This window comes from Eutrigla gurnardus (genome assembly GCF_963514095.1).
Source record: "Eutrigla gurnardus genome assembly, chromosome: 16".
NCBI classification, from domain to species: Eukaryota; Metazoa; Chordata; class Actinopteri; order Perciformes; family Triglidae; genus Eutrigla; species Eutrigla gurnardus.
This window is the reverse complement of record NC_139927.1, coordinates 6065881-6081507: the sequence shown is the minus strand read 5'-3', so window position 1 is coordinate 6081507 and position 15627 is coordinate 6065881. Positions and strand designations below refer to the sequence as shown.

The window sequence follows — 15627 nt, the reverse complement described above, 5'->3', positions numbered from 1 at the left end:
TGGAGGAGCAACAATCACACTAAAGTGAAGTGGACAGGTCAGTGAGGTCAGGAAAGGAGTAATGGGCCTCCCAGCGGAGGAAAACTGATGTAACATCAGCTGTTAGACCTTTTGGACCTCCCATCTCTTCACTTCATTCTTGTCACTTTTTTCCTCTCCATCCCTTGATCTTGAGCTCTTTTACCCCCCGTTGCTCCGTTGTTTCTACCATCTCCTCCTCCCTTCACCTCTGCTATCTCTCTATTTTGGACTCCCAGAGCAGGGGGGGTGACTCCTCAGTAGGTCAACCCCTTCTCCCTGCTGCCCTCTATGAGTCTCTCTCTTTCTGCCTCTCTCTCTCCAGCAGTCAACAGGCAACAGAATCTCAGAAACTTTCACTCAAGAACTTCCTGGACGCTAAAAACCTTCAAGAAGAAACAATAAAAAAGGCTTTCCTTCCCCCTTTTTCTCTTGTGGGGTGAAGATTTAAGTGTATTTTTAGAACCTGCTGTGATCCAGCTTAGCTACAACAGCCGTGTGCCTTTTTTGCTGCTGGATTTTGAACGCCGCCTCCATCCGTATTTCTCATTTCTCACAATCGTCTGGGGCCGAAGCAGGATTTAACGAAGGCGTTGCACGCACGTTTCTATGGTAACGGTTCATTTCCAGAGCCTTTGAAGGACTGAGGGGTTATCTCTGAACGACCAGCAAACTCAAAGCCCAAGGTACTGTAAAAAAAAATAAATGAAAAAATCCATGTCGCTGTGGCTGAACTTCATAATAATGATCTGATACTGGCGTTAGCGAACGCTCCAGGTCTATACGCATGTATAATCTTTTGGTTGCCATTTAAAATGTCTACTAAACGTTAACTGCTACTACGGGCATGCTCTCAAACTTTATAAGGTGGAGAACTTCAGTGGTGCTTAAAACATTTCAATGTTATAGTCAAAGAATTGTTATAAGATATTGAATAATTCCCCCCTTGAAATGACTTAAATCCCATTAATTTCTTCACATTGTGATGTATAAAAAAAACCATTTGTAGACAGAAATAACCTTTAAAATCCCCTTTTTCCCCCTTCATGACTAAACGTTGCTCCATTTCCAGCTGCAGATATAATAGTAGATTAGTCGTAGAATAGTAGATTTGTTACTTGAGTACTCACATCTCAAACAACACAAGAGATAAACAAACCATGTTTTGCTGATCTGTTAATGAGGGTGTTAACTCCCACACGCTGTCAGTACAAAATTGATAGAAAAAGCAACATTTTGCTCAAGGACCTTTGTCTGGGACTCACATTTCACGCCTCATTCTCCTACGCAAACATTAAACTGTATGGTTTCCAACCTGACCCCTTAAAATTAAACAATATGCGCGAGTGTCTATGCCTTCTTAACACAGATATGGGCTTCAGTGTGGATGTAAATTATTAGCAGTTCAGTCAAGTTGTTCCAATTTTAGGGGCTCGAGGAGTTGAAAGTCTTTTCCCTGTATATCATCTTGGGAGCTCTCACATGCGTCTCGGAAACAACTGTATTTTCAAAGAATGTGCTTTGATGTGATCTTTTAATGATCAATGACTTTTTGTTTCTCTCTCTTCTCTCATTTTTTTTTTTTTTTACCAGCATTTCTGACAGTGCCATAATGTAACTGCTCAAATATAATGAAGACTAATGGTTGACATGCAAACCATTGTTTTCACACTAATAATAATATGTATTTTATCGTATTCTGTTACAAAAACGCTGCATGCTTTTGACTGAACTGATGCCGAGGTGATATTTCAAGTCATGAAGCAGTAGTATACAACACGCCAACATACTGCATTGCAAGTGTAACCCTTTTTTTGAGGGGAAAGAGTTGTATTTAAACCTGGATTCGAGGGTAGGTTCTCACCTGTTAAGCCTTAAATCACACTATTGTAAATAAGAACTGTTCTGCACGTATAATCTGCATAAAATACCCAGTGAGTGGAGACTGAGTCAGTATGCGACAAAGATTCTGTATTATACACGGGATAATTACATTACCAAGGAGGGAATATAAACATAGGATGGTGATACTTTAAATTGACTTACACTGTATCAACTAATCCTTTATCCTTAAAAATGTATTAATCAAAAATTATAAAGCACAGAATTCTCACCACGCTTCTTGTAGCGCAATAACCAATTACACTCCCCACTGATGTGGGATTAACACCCACAGCAAATAGCCCCTTCACAGTTTGCACTCTGAAATATAATATAATATAATATAATATGATATAATATAATAAACTGAGATGACCCGTCACTGGACCACACTAAAACACAGATTACTCTTTAAAATAATATAAATAAAAATACAAACAAAACGTTGCAGACCTGTTAGCGCTCCCTCTGGGCTGGTATGGTCTTCGTTAGCCGAAGCTAACTGTACTCACGTCTGTATTCACACGCGCTGCGTCACGGTCCCGCTGCCCTGCACGCGCGTACACACAGTCCGCAGCGTCACTCTCGCGCGAGGCGAGGCTAATCTTCGTTGGTGGCTAACCCAAGTTAGCTCGAGCGTTCCGGTTGCTCGGGGCGCCGCTGCAGGCGGCAGCGAGGAGCCCCGAGCCTTCCGGTAGCTCGGGGCGCTATCAGACAGCTCACCAATCTCCACGACACTTTAACCCAACGGTGAGTTGTTTTAACAAGTAGCTCCCGCGGTTAGCAAGGCTAATCTCCCCGCTAGCCGCTAGCGCTAATGTTAGCGGCTAACGGTAAACTTCACGCTAAAGTACACAAAACCTCCGTGAACTCACTTTCCCTCGGTCAACTATTGGACGCTGGAAACCTCGTGACGCCTAAGAGGTTTGGTTACAATAATTATTTTTTATGGTGAAAACCAGTTATATTATTCCATTAGTACATTATTTCACAAAACTATGAAGTTACCTATAATGTATGATATCACTGCTTTTAGCAATGTTAACCTTCTAATGACTGGTTATTATTTAAACCAGGGATACACAAGTAAAGGGTCCTGCATACAAAATCATATCTGAAATTAAGTTGAACTAAAAGAAAAATAACCCTTATGACACCTATTTACCCCTACTGTTGTAGTTGGTCACGGTGGGGGTCATTTTATCTACCTTAAATCCAATTTTACAAGAAAATTTCACCCCCTTGCACCTTGAAACTGTTTTTTGGATGAGACCATGTAGGAAGTTTGGTATGATTTAACTTATAAACATCCGAAACATGACAATGTGTTGTATTCTATAAGGTTATCGTATGTTTTAAATGTAAAGTCTTATTCTGAAAAGTAACTACATTAGATAACTCCAGCTGTCGGGAGTGAAGTGGAATATATCCGCTGCATTAACTCAAAAGTATACTAGACTATAATACTCAAATGTACTTGTTTACTTTGTACCAGTAATACCCAACATGATTCTAAGTTTGCATGCTCAAGGGGAGATGCATTTGATGACGCACACTCTCCACAGTGCCTTTGTCGTCTTTCATTTGCCCTTAAACACCGGTCGGTAGCCCACACCCACATCGTTCTAATTCTGTTCATTCCTTTTGTGTGGAGGCAGCAGCAGCAGCAGTGGGTGTCCTTGTGTGTGAAGATCAGCTCAGCACTCGGTGGTGCCGACAGGTGGACCGGGTCATCAGGACACAAACATGCGTGCTGCGAGGGAAAGTGTTTGCTAGTTAGTGTTAGTGTAACATGGGCTCGGTATTAATGCTCAACTCTTAACGAGATGCTTTGCAGGAAAAGTGGATCGTTTTTTTTCCTCTCCCCTCCGCTGCGGATTACATTCACGCTGTGTTCCAACCTTCCGTCAGTGTAACAAACGCTGCGACTGTGGATCAATGTGTTGGTCCGACTGGCCATTGCCAGGGCGTCACGGGATCCGTGGTCAGCTTTTATATCGCTTAGAACGCCACGCACTCACAGTAGCACTCTCAGCCTCGGAAATGACACACATGTCGATTGCTGTTCGCCAGATCAATGGTTCTCGCTTTCTTGAATTGCACTCACACACAGATGCACATTCAAGGGTGCGTGGGCAGAATTATGCCAAATTGATTCTGTAGTTTGTTATCTGAATGCAGCAACAGAAAGGTCAGCCTGAGAGCAGCCGCTGAATCAAAACACATCAATTGTTCATGAGGTAGGTAGGTAGATAGATAGATAGATAGATAGATAGATAGATAGATAGATAGATAGATAGATAGATAGATAGATAGAATCAAAACACATCAATTGTTCATGAGGTAGGTAGGTAGGCAGGTAGGTAGGTAGGCAGGCAGGTAGGTAGGTAGGTAGGTAGGTAGGTAGGTAGGTAGGTAGGCAGGTAGGTAGGTAGGCAGGCAGGTAGGTAGGCAGGTAGGCAGGTAGGCAGGTAGGTAGGTAGGCAGGTAGGTAGGCAGGCAGGTAGGTAGGTAGGTAGGTAGGCAGGCAGGTAGGTAGGTAGGTAGGTAGGTAGGTAGGTAGGTAGGTAGGTAGGCAGGTAGGTAGGTAGGTAGGTAGGTAGGCAGGTAGGTAGGCAGGTAGGTGGGTAGGTAGGTAGGTAGGTAGACAGACAGACAGACAGGCAGGCAGGCATTCCTGAATATAAGCAGCTTTATATCATTGAACATCATTGCCAAAAGTATCAGTATCACTACAATGCCAGCAATAAACTTGATAATATCTGATAATATCAATTAATTTCCTAATTTACCTCGTTTAAGATTTAATTATTTTAGTAACTAAATAAAGATGTGATGGATATACGTGCACCGAGGTCGGGGTGGATGGAGATATTTTACCCTCAGGCTCCCTCAAAGGTTAGTTAATATGGCCGTGCAAAAGTGCTCTTGCAATTTGAATCCCGGTCTAATACTTGTTGCTGCATCCACTTGTTTAATAGTCTGGTCTACTTTGTCTGGCTTTGAGTGCACAGGCTACATAACAGCCTATAATGTGGACCATTTACTCAAGTGGAAGGAAATACATTGAGAAAAAAGTCCAGAGTGAGCCTTGAGGTGCATATATAATGAGGAGAGAGGGGGACATTGTCACCGATTGACACTCAGCTTCTATTAACTGAAAGTGAAGATGAGAACCATTAGCATCTCAGGCGTCACCTAATTGTGTCAACGACTTGGTCATAATGAACGGCGTTAAATACCTCAGCTGGACCAGCGTGGCGTGTAGGACTCACGTGGAGCCGCATCCTTCAGGCTCGCGTTAATAACCTTGAAAAAGGTCATATTTCATCCAAGAGAGTCCGTCCCTATTTTAATTCAAATCTCCACAACAGCGTAGCTATCACTTTATATTTGCAGATAAGCCGTGTCAGAGACAGGCAGAGGAACAGAAGGAAAATTAATCATCTCAGGCGTTCATCGCCTCACGCCGCATAATGAACACAAACAACCTAACGCGGGCACATAATCATGTTACGCCGCACGATCCTGCTGCCATGCGATGATGAAAACTTTCTTCAGACGAGTAATTTGTCTTGTAGATCATATTTTTTCAAATTACGATGGAATTTAATCTCCGCATCACCTCGGGTATTGTCGTTCTCTCCTCATATCTCTCCTCCTCATCCTCAGACAGAGATAATCATATCAATGATTCACTGACATCCAACATACAACGTGAATGTGTATATATATATATATATATATATATATATATATATATATATATGATATAATATACAGATTAACGTTACCCAAATCGGGCTCAGTGGTGAATTTGCAGTGGGAAGATATTGCTATGATATTATGCGTAAAGTATCAACGCCAGCATAGAATCCTGTGTCTTGGCTAATCAAAGTTGACCTCTCACCCCAAAATGACTCCCAATTTTATCGATTACTTTTTGAAATTTTGCAACAGGTTTGATTTAATGCTGGTTGTCTTTCCACGTGTCCTCCTGGAACCGATCTACCACCAAAGCTGCACATCAGCACAATCTATAATCTTCCAAATCAGATGCAAATCGCATTTCCCTCTAATTCCTGGAGATGTTTATGGATACTGATAATTTTAATAGTTGGGATCAGCAATTTTGGAAAGCTTCAAAATCTACTGTCTCAGCAAAAAAAAAAAAAGTTTAAACTGTGGGATATTTATTATTTAATGGACAACAGGGACACGATGATCATCAGTTAAAAGGGCATATTGTGAAATACTGATGTAAGCTGTTTGGAAGCAAAACATTAAACTGCACCTTTAAACATGTTTATAAAAACAGTAAGCTTAAAAAAATTAGCTAAGATTATTTGTGAGTTTTGATCATGGTTTCAACTCTTCTTTTTTTTATTGTGATTTGTAAGTATAGCATTTTTTTCTCCACTTTCCTTCACCTCCCTACGTCGCTCTCTTCATCTTGTTCCTTTCTTTTCCTGATTACATCCCAATTCCCTTTCTCTCTCTGCAACCATCCCTTCTCTCCGTCCTCAGCTCCTCTTCACCAATGAGCAGTCAACCCAACAGCGGGGAGGCGGTCCCTCCTCCGGCCCGGACCAATCAGAAGACATTTTTGGACGATGTCATTTTGACCTTTAGCTCCCCGATGGCCTGGCTGCTGATTGTGGCTCTGATCATCACATGGTCGGGAGTCGCCATCGTTCTCTTCGATCTCCTCGACTATAAAACTCTGACAGGTAGGATTTTTAAAAATTATTCTTATCATTATTTTTATGTTTAAGAGATTATCTGCATTTAAGTGAAACATTCAACAATGATTGTAATTCCATCACAAGTAATGACAACTCATTTATCCCCATTTTTCCCACATCATTTACACACCCATACGTCATCCGAGCATTTTCAGACACTTTTGAAGCAGACTTCAAAAGTGGACGTGCTCTCATGAAGGTCATCTGTTTCAGCGTCCATGTGTTGAGTTTTAGGGGGGACACACTCGCACACATCTGTGCTGCTTTAACGCTGCATCTAAAGTAGCACACAGTGTGTCGAGTGTTTCCCCTTCACTCAACAGATGTATCGGAAATGAAACAACCGCTATGAGAAGTGCATTTTCTTACATTCAACTTCTAACATCCAGTTGGCGGTTTATGTACCGGCGTAGGAATACAGCTGTGTACATAACGAGGCCCAGCCACTCCTCCTCATGTTCACTCACATGTCATACACTGGTAGAATGGATTGAAAGAGAACTCGTTAACAGGTATACTAATAACACAGTCATAAAACGTGTATTTATCTCATTTAAAGTGAGGATATTAATATCTAATATAATTGTTTAAAATTCCATCCTTTGCTCTGCAGCAACTGAGAGCGCCTTTATTTCCACATCTTTTTTTTTATAATTAATCCTATTATCTCCAGCTCATAACTTAATTGCCTCGAGTGATCAAATTTCTTTTTTCTGTGATCACACCTTAATTACTTCGTTGTTGTGAGATGACAGGAAGTGAATTTCCCCGAGAACGCAAGAATGCAGCGTTCAAGATCTCCTTCAAACATTTCTTCAGTGCTGCTTAAGGCTGCCTATTCACTGGCGCCGCGATCAGGCGTACGCTTACCCATTCAGGCATATCTAGTGATAATGAGAAATGTCTGATCGTGGCATAACAGGAGAAATCAAGAGACAACTGAGCTGCACTTTTCAACGTGATGTTTTAGTAAACAAAGAATCTGTGTTGTTAATCAAAACACTGGACTCAAAATGCTGCTATGATGTGATTATAATCCTGTTATTATTTACTTTTGGGAAATGCATTTAATTCACCCTCATACCTGTCTGCTGAATGTAAAGCTACAATATGGGCTAGTCTACAGCAAGTTAGCTTAGCTTAGCTTAGCATGATGATGGGGACGCAGCCTGGCTTTGTCTGAAGGTAGCGATATCTGCCTAAAGTGTTGTATCTAGTTGTTTAATTTGTAGGGGAAAAATACAGTGTTAAAACTTCCTTTACAAATTAAACAAACAGCATATGATGTGTTCGTTATTGAGCTTTACACGTGCCAATGGGAAGAGCCAAGCTAGCTGTTTCCTCCTGTTTATGCTAAGCTATATGCTAACCAACTGTCATGAGATTCATTCTGTATCCCAGCGTGCATTAATATGCACGTTAACATTCGAACGGTCAACATGTTTGTTGCGTTTAAAGTGTAGAATGTGAAAACCGATCCGTAAATTAAAGCTGTCTCATTTACACCATAAAACATGAAGAGTTTACTGCTAAAGTTGCACACAATTAGCCTCAAACTTTTCAAATTCTGTGGTTGATTTAATGGCAACGTTACACATGGATTGTTCAAAATTGTGTGAAATGCTTCTAGACAGCGTTCAATCGATACAGTTACAATGATTTAGCTACTACTTTTATATTTAACTTTATGAATTTGTAATAAAAATAATAATGGACCTTTAAAAAAAAAGAATTACCTTTACCATTTACTGTGATAATGATCTTTCTATCAATTCTACTGCTCCGTATCACTCCCACCGTTACATTCACCACGTATTTGGACTATCCGGATAGTCCTGCCACGCTCATCTTTAACTCCTCTCCCCATTCTCCTCCCTCCTTCACCCCCACCCAACCCTTCACCTCTTCCCCCATCGTCATGCTGTCAATCACCTGCCATCCCATCCCAAAGAGTGCACATCATACTGTGACGACCCCATGTGTTTAGCTCCTGGTAAAAACAACAACAAGTCTCTAACAGTTTGGCTGCACTGCTCGCTTGTCCCCGAGTCTTGCCTGTGACAGAGACGATGCAGATTTACATGATCTATGTCGTGTTCAGCATTTCAGATGTGAGCCTCCGTGTGAAACATTTTAAAGGGCAAATCATCACTGAGTCAGCACAAACATTGGTGCCCTCTACTGGTCAAACGTTCCACCTGCAAATGTTTCCCCCCAGCTGTCAACTTGTTAACCTGGTGACCTGCTAATTCTTGCTGTCAGTTAGCAAGCTTGTTAGCTCCATTGTAGAAGTCTTTTTGAACCTTTGATTCATAAACGTCTGCAAATCTTTTCCCTTTAATGGAGGAAGCGTCCTCCATTTTGGACTAATGTTGCCAATGTTGGTTAAAAAAAAAAAAAAAAAAAAGAAAAGAATTGGCTAAACCTAAATTTACATCATCCTTAAAAATGTATTATCATTAAACATTTCTGCAAATTTTGGGGCATTTGCATCTTTAAGTAATTTTGTTTTCCTCGCGGGAAATTGCGCAACTAGATTAATAGCTGTGCTATCTTAAAGGGACAGTTCACCTTAAAATTAAAAATATCGATTTTCCCGCTCACCTGTATTGCTATTTAACTCACAACAAATCAATCAAGATTGATAAATAGCATTCTAGGTAAGAAACATTAAAGATATTTTGATTTGGGGTAGAACTGTGCTCAGTGTTGATTTACACTTTGATCATTGTTTCCTGATGTAAAAACTAGTTAAAGTCCGGGTATGTTATAATATTGTTTCTAAACACATATTACACCGGTTTTCATATCATTTAAATTTGGCTGAGTGGTCAATAACCCATTTTTCTGTGAGGTGACAATCTCCGAACATATTGATTTTATTCATATTTGATATTTGCTTTGCCTGGACTTTAACTTATTTACCTATGTTACAATGTATTCTGGTGTGCTCATCCAGCCTCGGGTGGCAAATTAAAGTCACAGGAAGTTGTTGCTTCCAGAACAACTTCTACTTGTAGTAAATCCTTCCAAATCTCCTGAAACTCTCCTGGAGGCACGAACACCATTATTCCAAAAACATATTTCCTCATTTCCTCATTCCTGACACGACCCTCCCAAAATCTCTCACATGAGTGAACAAGACATCTGTGTGAGAGTAGCTGCATTTGTTTTACGTTTCACTCATTTCTCCTGTTTTTTTTTTTCTTTTAATTTGTCACCGGTCTGTGTGTCCTCAGCCGCTATCTTCAACCGCATGACAATTCAAATTGTGTGTGACTGGTGTGGAATTGCATGTCGCCTATATCTGTGTTTCCTCTGGACCTGCCAACAGTCACGATGACGAAGGAGACACACAGGCTTAAAATAGGCCACTAGGTGTTGGGTTGCAAATATTGTGTCTTATGATGACAATAAGTCTGCCGGCCTGTTGAGATCTCAAATTTAATCAAAGGCAATCGGCAATTTTGCAGGTTTATTTTGTTGAAGCAGATGAGATAAATACGCTCATCTGGCTTACATGATAACCAAGTAAACCTAAACAGAGAAAACAGAATGCAGAGTCCCAGAATGAGGTTTCATATATGCCCTTCACAGATATATATACTGTATATATATTAAAAGTTACAAATCTTTTCTGTGAGCCAAGGGAACATTTCTCCAGGGCTTAGGATAGCGAGGAAAGGCCCCTGAAAAGCGTTCCCCCCTGCACGTTGTAGTAATCGTCCGTTTTCTGAAGCAAACATTTTGCGAGTTGACATTGATAAAATGCCGCGCTGCATTTTTAATCACGGAGCTTTTCTACCATCATGACATTTCAATAAAGGCCAGTGTGTGTAAATGAATCAGCGAGGAGACGTTCCTGGACAATAAAGAATAAATGCAATTCTGGTGAAAGAGCCGAGATAGAGCTGTACGTGTGTGTGGAGAGAGAGAGAGAATAGAAGTAGATACAGATGTGGAAGACACAACTAGGCGCCATAGAAAAACAGACAAAGCAGCAACACTGCCAACTCTTTAATTAGTCGTCTCATTGTGAAACCTTGTTCTTTCTTTATTGGTCAAACAGTCACGAGGCAACTTGTTTAAGCGTGTGATCATACTTGAAAAGAAACCCTACTTAGTCTGAGACAGATGCATTTGTTTGTTTTCATAAATAATAACAAAACTTTCTGTATCATTTCACTTTTCTTATCCAGCTCTCTTCTAGCTCATTAATTCTCTTTTCTTCTGAAGGGTTTTTTTTTTTCAGAGCCTCCGTGGGTTTTGTACTTTTTTTTTTTTTTTTAAATCTCTGCGGCACAATTTGTATTTTTAATCTCTTTTCTTTGTGTTTTATCACTTTGATGTGGCGGCAGGAGTAGAAGAAAAAAAAGTAAAGGTGGAGAGAGGTAAGCAGAAGAAAAGAAACACCTGAAAGTAAGCGTGAGACAATAGATAGAAGAAACAGTGACAGAATGAATTAGAGAGAGAGAGAGGAAGGTAAAGTGGAAGTGGAGAGACTATGAATGAATTAGCAACGGCAATAAAAGGATGGCAGAGAGTTGGGGGGGGCTTCTATTCCTGGTGTCTCTGCCTGGAGTGCCAATCAGAGAAATGTCAGCGCATTAATCAGCTGTTTATGAGGATCGGCTGTACGTTCTCCTCCACACCGGGCAGCAAACGGGCACAGAGCTTCTTCCACCTGGGAGAGGGAATCTTTAAAAAGATCAATTATTGAGAGCAGCAGCTGGGACCAAGCCGTTATATATTGATCCCGTCTCCTACAAAACTACCTCGAACACGGACTCATTTGTAAAATATTTGTCATCAAAAGTAAACAAAATATGTTTCCCCCTCGAAAACATCATTCCAGGAGACAGATCTGGAATAAAATGATCAAGCTTGATCAATAAAAGAGCTAGACAGACGAAAAGCTACTGGAGGAGGATAAACACAAACCTGGCAACCCAAGCTCCATTCGTATTATTTGATCATAACAAGATTACAAGCTTTAATTACAGCAAAGGAACACTGTACAAAGGTTGCCTTATTCAACATTTGTTTAGCAGCACATTTATTTGAGTTTATCCTGCAGTGGAAACCAAAAGTCATGGAGCGATGCTACTAGCCGACTTCATAGCGTACTAAATATGTTGAGACAGACGATGCCAGTGACGGAAATACTGATAAACCCGAGACGGGAATGTTGAATGCTGCTGTGGAAAACTCGGTTGAGTTGTTGCCTGTGTTCTCATCCAGCATGTCCTCCAATGAATCGTGTGTTTTTGGATTATTTCTCTTTACTGGCAAAGCAGTATACATCTAAAGCTTCGTGGCTGTAAATGATTGAAAATATGCTGAAGGCCAACCATCATTGTTCTCCCTGTGTGACTTTATCTATTTCTACGGACCCTCTCCTTTTGTTTGGTGTCGTTTTTCTCTCCCTCTCTCTCTGCTTCTTTAACGTTTCACTCTTCTCGTTTCTCAGTTTTGCGCCTCCTGGCCTCCTCTCTCCTCCCGCCTGCGACCTCGTAATCACTCTCAGCGCCATGTTGAGGGATGTCTCAACTTGCTAAAATACACCTGGAGGAGAGAGGAGGTTTTCCAGAAGGAGCTATGAGGGAGGCCAATGTTTCGAATCCAATTAAAAGTTATGTTCGTCTGACAGAGATGGTGGAAAAACAGCGGCAGGCCAATCAATAGACAGACGTGTTTGATATTTGATCGGCATCGCTTTAAAATGTGCCGACGCCTCATTTTGTCCAATGTCGACTCCTCTCTCCCGGCATCGCTTCCTCGCCTCCTCCGCTCCCGTCTTAGGAGGGACAAAGAGGAGGCGATGAAAGGGATGGAGGATGTAGAAACCTGAGAAATGAGAGGAGCTTTTGATCTAACCTGTGTTCCTCTACACTCCCCGTCATCTCCGTTAACGCTGTGCTCGTGTTTCTCTCCCCCTCAGGTCTCCCTCCTCCTTCTGCCATCGCCAAGAGAGGTTTGAAGGCCAGAGGCAAGCATCATACATATCACATTCGCTCCTTAGTACTGGATTGAAATATATCTAACATGAAATCCTTATTTCTCTCTCTGGCAAACCTGCTGTGGGAAAACTTGCAAACACATTTCCCACGTCGTTAACCGGCTCCAAACCAGTGTGAGCTCTTTAAAGTAACTGTAAATATTTCCTCTTTTTAGGCGGTTTCCGCCCGATCAAATCCAGCCCTGCCGGTGTCCGTGCTGGGGTCCGAGCTCAGGAGAGCACCGACTGGTTGGAGATGATGTGGTCTTTTGCAGCCAGTTTGGTGGCGCCCGATGAGGAAGAGGAAGGTATTCTCCAGCTAACCGAACCGCTCACATGTAAGAGAACATCACCTCATACCAACTAACCATTTACTGACCGAGATGATTCATAAGTCATATTGTGATTATTATGGCTGACATTTACACACCGCAAATCACGAATAGTTAAAATGTCTAATTATAGAACTACTTTTGCTCAGCATGGAAATGCATTGAAAAGCAGTTTACATGCATGTTGTGATAATCCAGATAACATAATCACTCGCTGACAAACAGAGTTGTAATGAATGTGACGCCCTTTTAACATGCTTAATTGTGAGAATAAATTAAGGCATAAAACAAACTTCCTATCATCTTCTTTATTCAATTATCAGGAGCAACAGCCCATTAAAAACACAAGGGATGGGGTGTCTTGCTTGTCAGCCACCTGCTGATTAAATTGGGGGAGTTGGGGCTCAGGCACACTTAAGGCGGGCTGGCCTTAAGGTGGTCCTTTGAGTTTTGCTCAGCTTTTTAAATGCATTATATTGCTTTTGACTCTTAACGGTAAATTAATATCACACTAATGAATAACTCACAACTAACTCTGTTCGTATAAGAAAAAAATGTAATGTTAAAACGTGAGCCACAGCATCTTTGTATATATTTAATTTGCTACAGCCGGAGTGAGTAGGAGGCAGCAGGCAGAAGTGTGAACAGGTGGTGGACGGATGCAAAAAAACACTAAAAATAGGCTTGGAAAGGAGGAGCAGCGTAACAGCTTCAATGACACTCCAGATTGAGGAAAAAAATACACGTTATCGTATTATAAGAAGCCGATAATTTACAAAGGAGGAGATTCAAGGCCCAAAACATCAGTAGAAAGACAGAAGAAAGAGAAAATATATGATGATGTTATGCAGGCAGCTTAATATTTATTGCTTGTGAGGTATGCTAATATCAGGCGTGAAACTGCAGTCTGGGGCCATGTAATATTTATACCTGCAATAACTGGGATTGATGAACGTACTGGGACCGATGAACACCTCATTTTCTCCTCTGGCCTTCAGCTTTCCACTCGGAGGAGCTCTGAACAGGAGGAGCGACGAGGATGGACAAGCGTGAAGAGGAGGAGAGAGGAGGAGAGAGGAGGAGGAGGAGGATGTACAGTTTATCACAGTTATGTTTCACAGTCTAATCTGACAAATTGAAACCTTGGCTTTGTATTCTTTTTTCGAGTGTGATAGAAAAGAAAGCCATTACGGTCTTTAATTATATCTCTATTTTGCACAGTGTTTTCTCATCTTTTAAACCAACGTGATAATAGACCCATATCAACTTTTTTCTCTAAGTTCTTCACAACTTTTTTTTAATGAGCTTCATCCTGTAAAAAATGTAGTAAAACATCATTAGATGAAAAATGTCAACTATAACAAAATATATCAGTACATACTATTGTTAGATAATGAATAAAAAATATATGAAGAATTTCTATTCTATCCTTTTTCCATTTTATTTCATTTTTAAAATCTGTCACATGCCCCATACATGTTCCTCAACTCATTTCTAATTCCCTTATAGAATAATACTTTTATATTCTGTTACACTTCCTGACTTTTCTAATTACCTTCCACTACATTTTGGCAGGTTAGGGCTCCATAAACTGCATTATTTGAACTCAACAGTAATCTTCTGAATGAATACACATTAAATATGTATTTTCTTTCCTCATGCATACACAGAAAAAAAAAGGTCAATATGCCACAAATCACCAAACATACAAATAAACAAAATCTCAAGTACACACACAACTTGTTTCCATTTAATTCCATTGTAATAGAAATACAGCGCACACTGTTCATTTCCCTTCCTCTCCTCGGATCCGCCTGCGTAGGAGGAGGTCCGAGTCGGAGATGACCAACGACTAGCAATCCCACGGGTCGATGATAGTGTAAGTGATGAGGTACAGCAGCAAGACGAACGGCCGGAGGAGATAAGGATGGGTTCACCTGCAGTGAGCCCCTCCGGCATCAGACCGCCGACTCCACCGACTGAGCTCGAACATCCGAGGGTGAAGGTGGTGCGAGCGAGCCAGAAATTCATAATTCTTCTTGAGATAAAGAGGACAGTGTGAGCCGCAGTTAAAAATACAGGGCTGAATAAAAGGAGGCAAGAAAGATGGACTGCGAGCCCGAGGACGACATCACCAAGATATATGAATACCTCGTATACTGTAACCTCATAAGGCTGAAGAAATATGGAGACAAATTAAAACATCAAAGTATTTGTTGATGCAGGCTGATAGCAAAACCTCTCTGAGAACACGCAGCAGCTCGGGGTTTGAGGATAAAATCACATCAACATAAGCTTATCCTCCTCAGTGGAGAACGTTAATGAAATTTGTCAAAGCACACTCGGCCTCGCCTCCAAACACGGCGCCTCGTCGTCGTAAACAAGCGGTGATTGAACGCGGCTTTTAATTCTACAACGATTCAGAGAAGGATTAAAAATAATTTACTATGTTTAATTACACCGTGAGATTTGATTGTACAAATAAAATTAAACAAAAGGAGGATGTAGGATTTTGTGAAATCCAAAAAGTCCCCTTTGAGGGTTTGATGAGAAGAACAACGCCACATGACACCGCGTCTAAATGCTAATAGTTAGCTTAACTTAGCACCAAGACAGTGGGAAACCGCTAGTCCAGAAACTTCTTGGAGTCTTG

The 15627-nt window shown here is 41.0% G+C and overlaps 1 protein-coding gene across 4 annotated transcripts; it reads left to right on the top strand.

The window, feature by feature from the left end:
- The first annotated feature begins 334 nt into the window (after positions 1-334).
- LOC311027286 (triadin-like) lies at positions 335-14123 on the top strand. 4 transcript variants are annotated; one of them, XM_084031234.1, is made up of 6 exons: positions 335-704; positions 6427-6629; positions 8596-8637; positions 12586-12633; positions 12819-12950; positions 13973-14111. In XM_084031234.1, exons 2-6 carry the CDS (start codon positions 6440-6442, stop codon positions 13993-13995), a joined length of 435 nt encoding a protein of 144 aa, XP_083887360.1. In that variant the 5' UTR covers positions 335-704; positions 6427-6439; the 3' UTR covers positions 13996-14111. The 4 variants fall into 4 exon arrangements, with proteins under 4 accessions (XP_083887360.1, XP_083887359.1, XP_083887358.1 ...); XM_084031233.1 differs by lacking the exon at positions 8596-8637 and adding an exon at positions 11003-11035 and having other exon boundaries at positions 339-704; positions 12819-12980; positions 13973-14123; XM_084031232.1 differs by having other exon boundaries at positions 343-704; positions 12819-12980; positions 13973-14123.
- The last annotated feature ends 1504 nt before the right edge of the window (positions 14124-15627 follow it).

Coding starts and splice junctions, on each gene's coding strand:
- LOC311027286 (XM_084031232.1), top strand. CDS start 6,440: ATGAGCAGTCAACCCAACAGCGGGGAGGCGGTCCCTCCTCCGGCCCGG. Junction 8,638..12,585: donor CCCCATGTGTTTAGCTCCTG/GTAAAAACAACA, acceptor TCTCCCCCTCAG/GTCTCCCTCCTCCTTCTGCC. Junction 12,634..12,818: donor GAGAGGTTTGAAGGCCAGAG/GCAAGCATCATA, acceptor TCCTCTTTTTAG/GCGGTTTCCGCCCGATCAAA.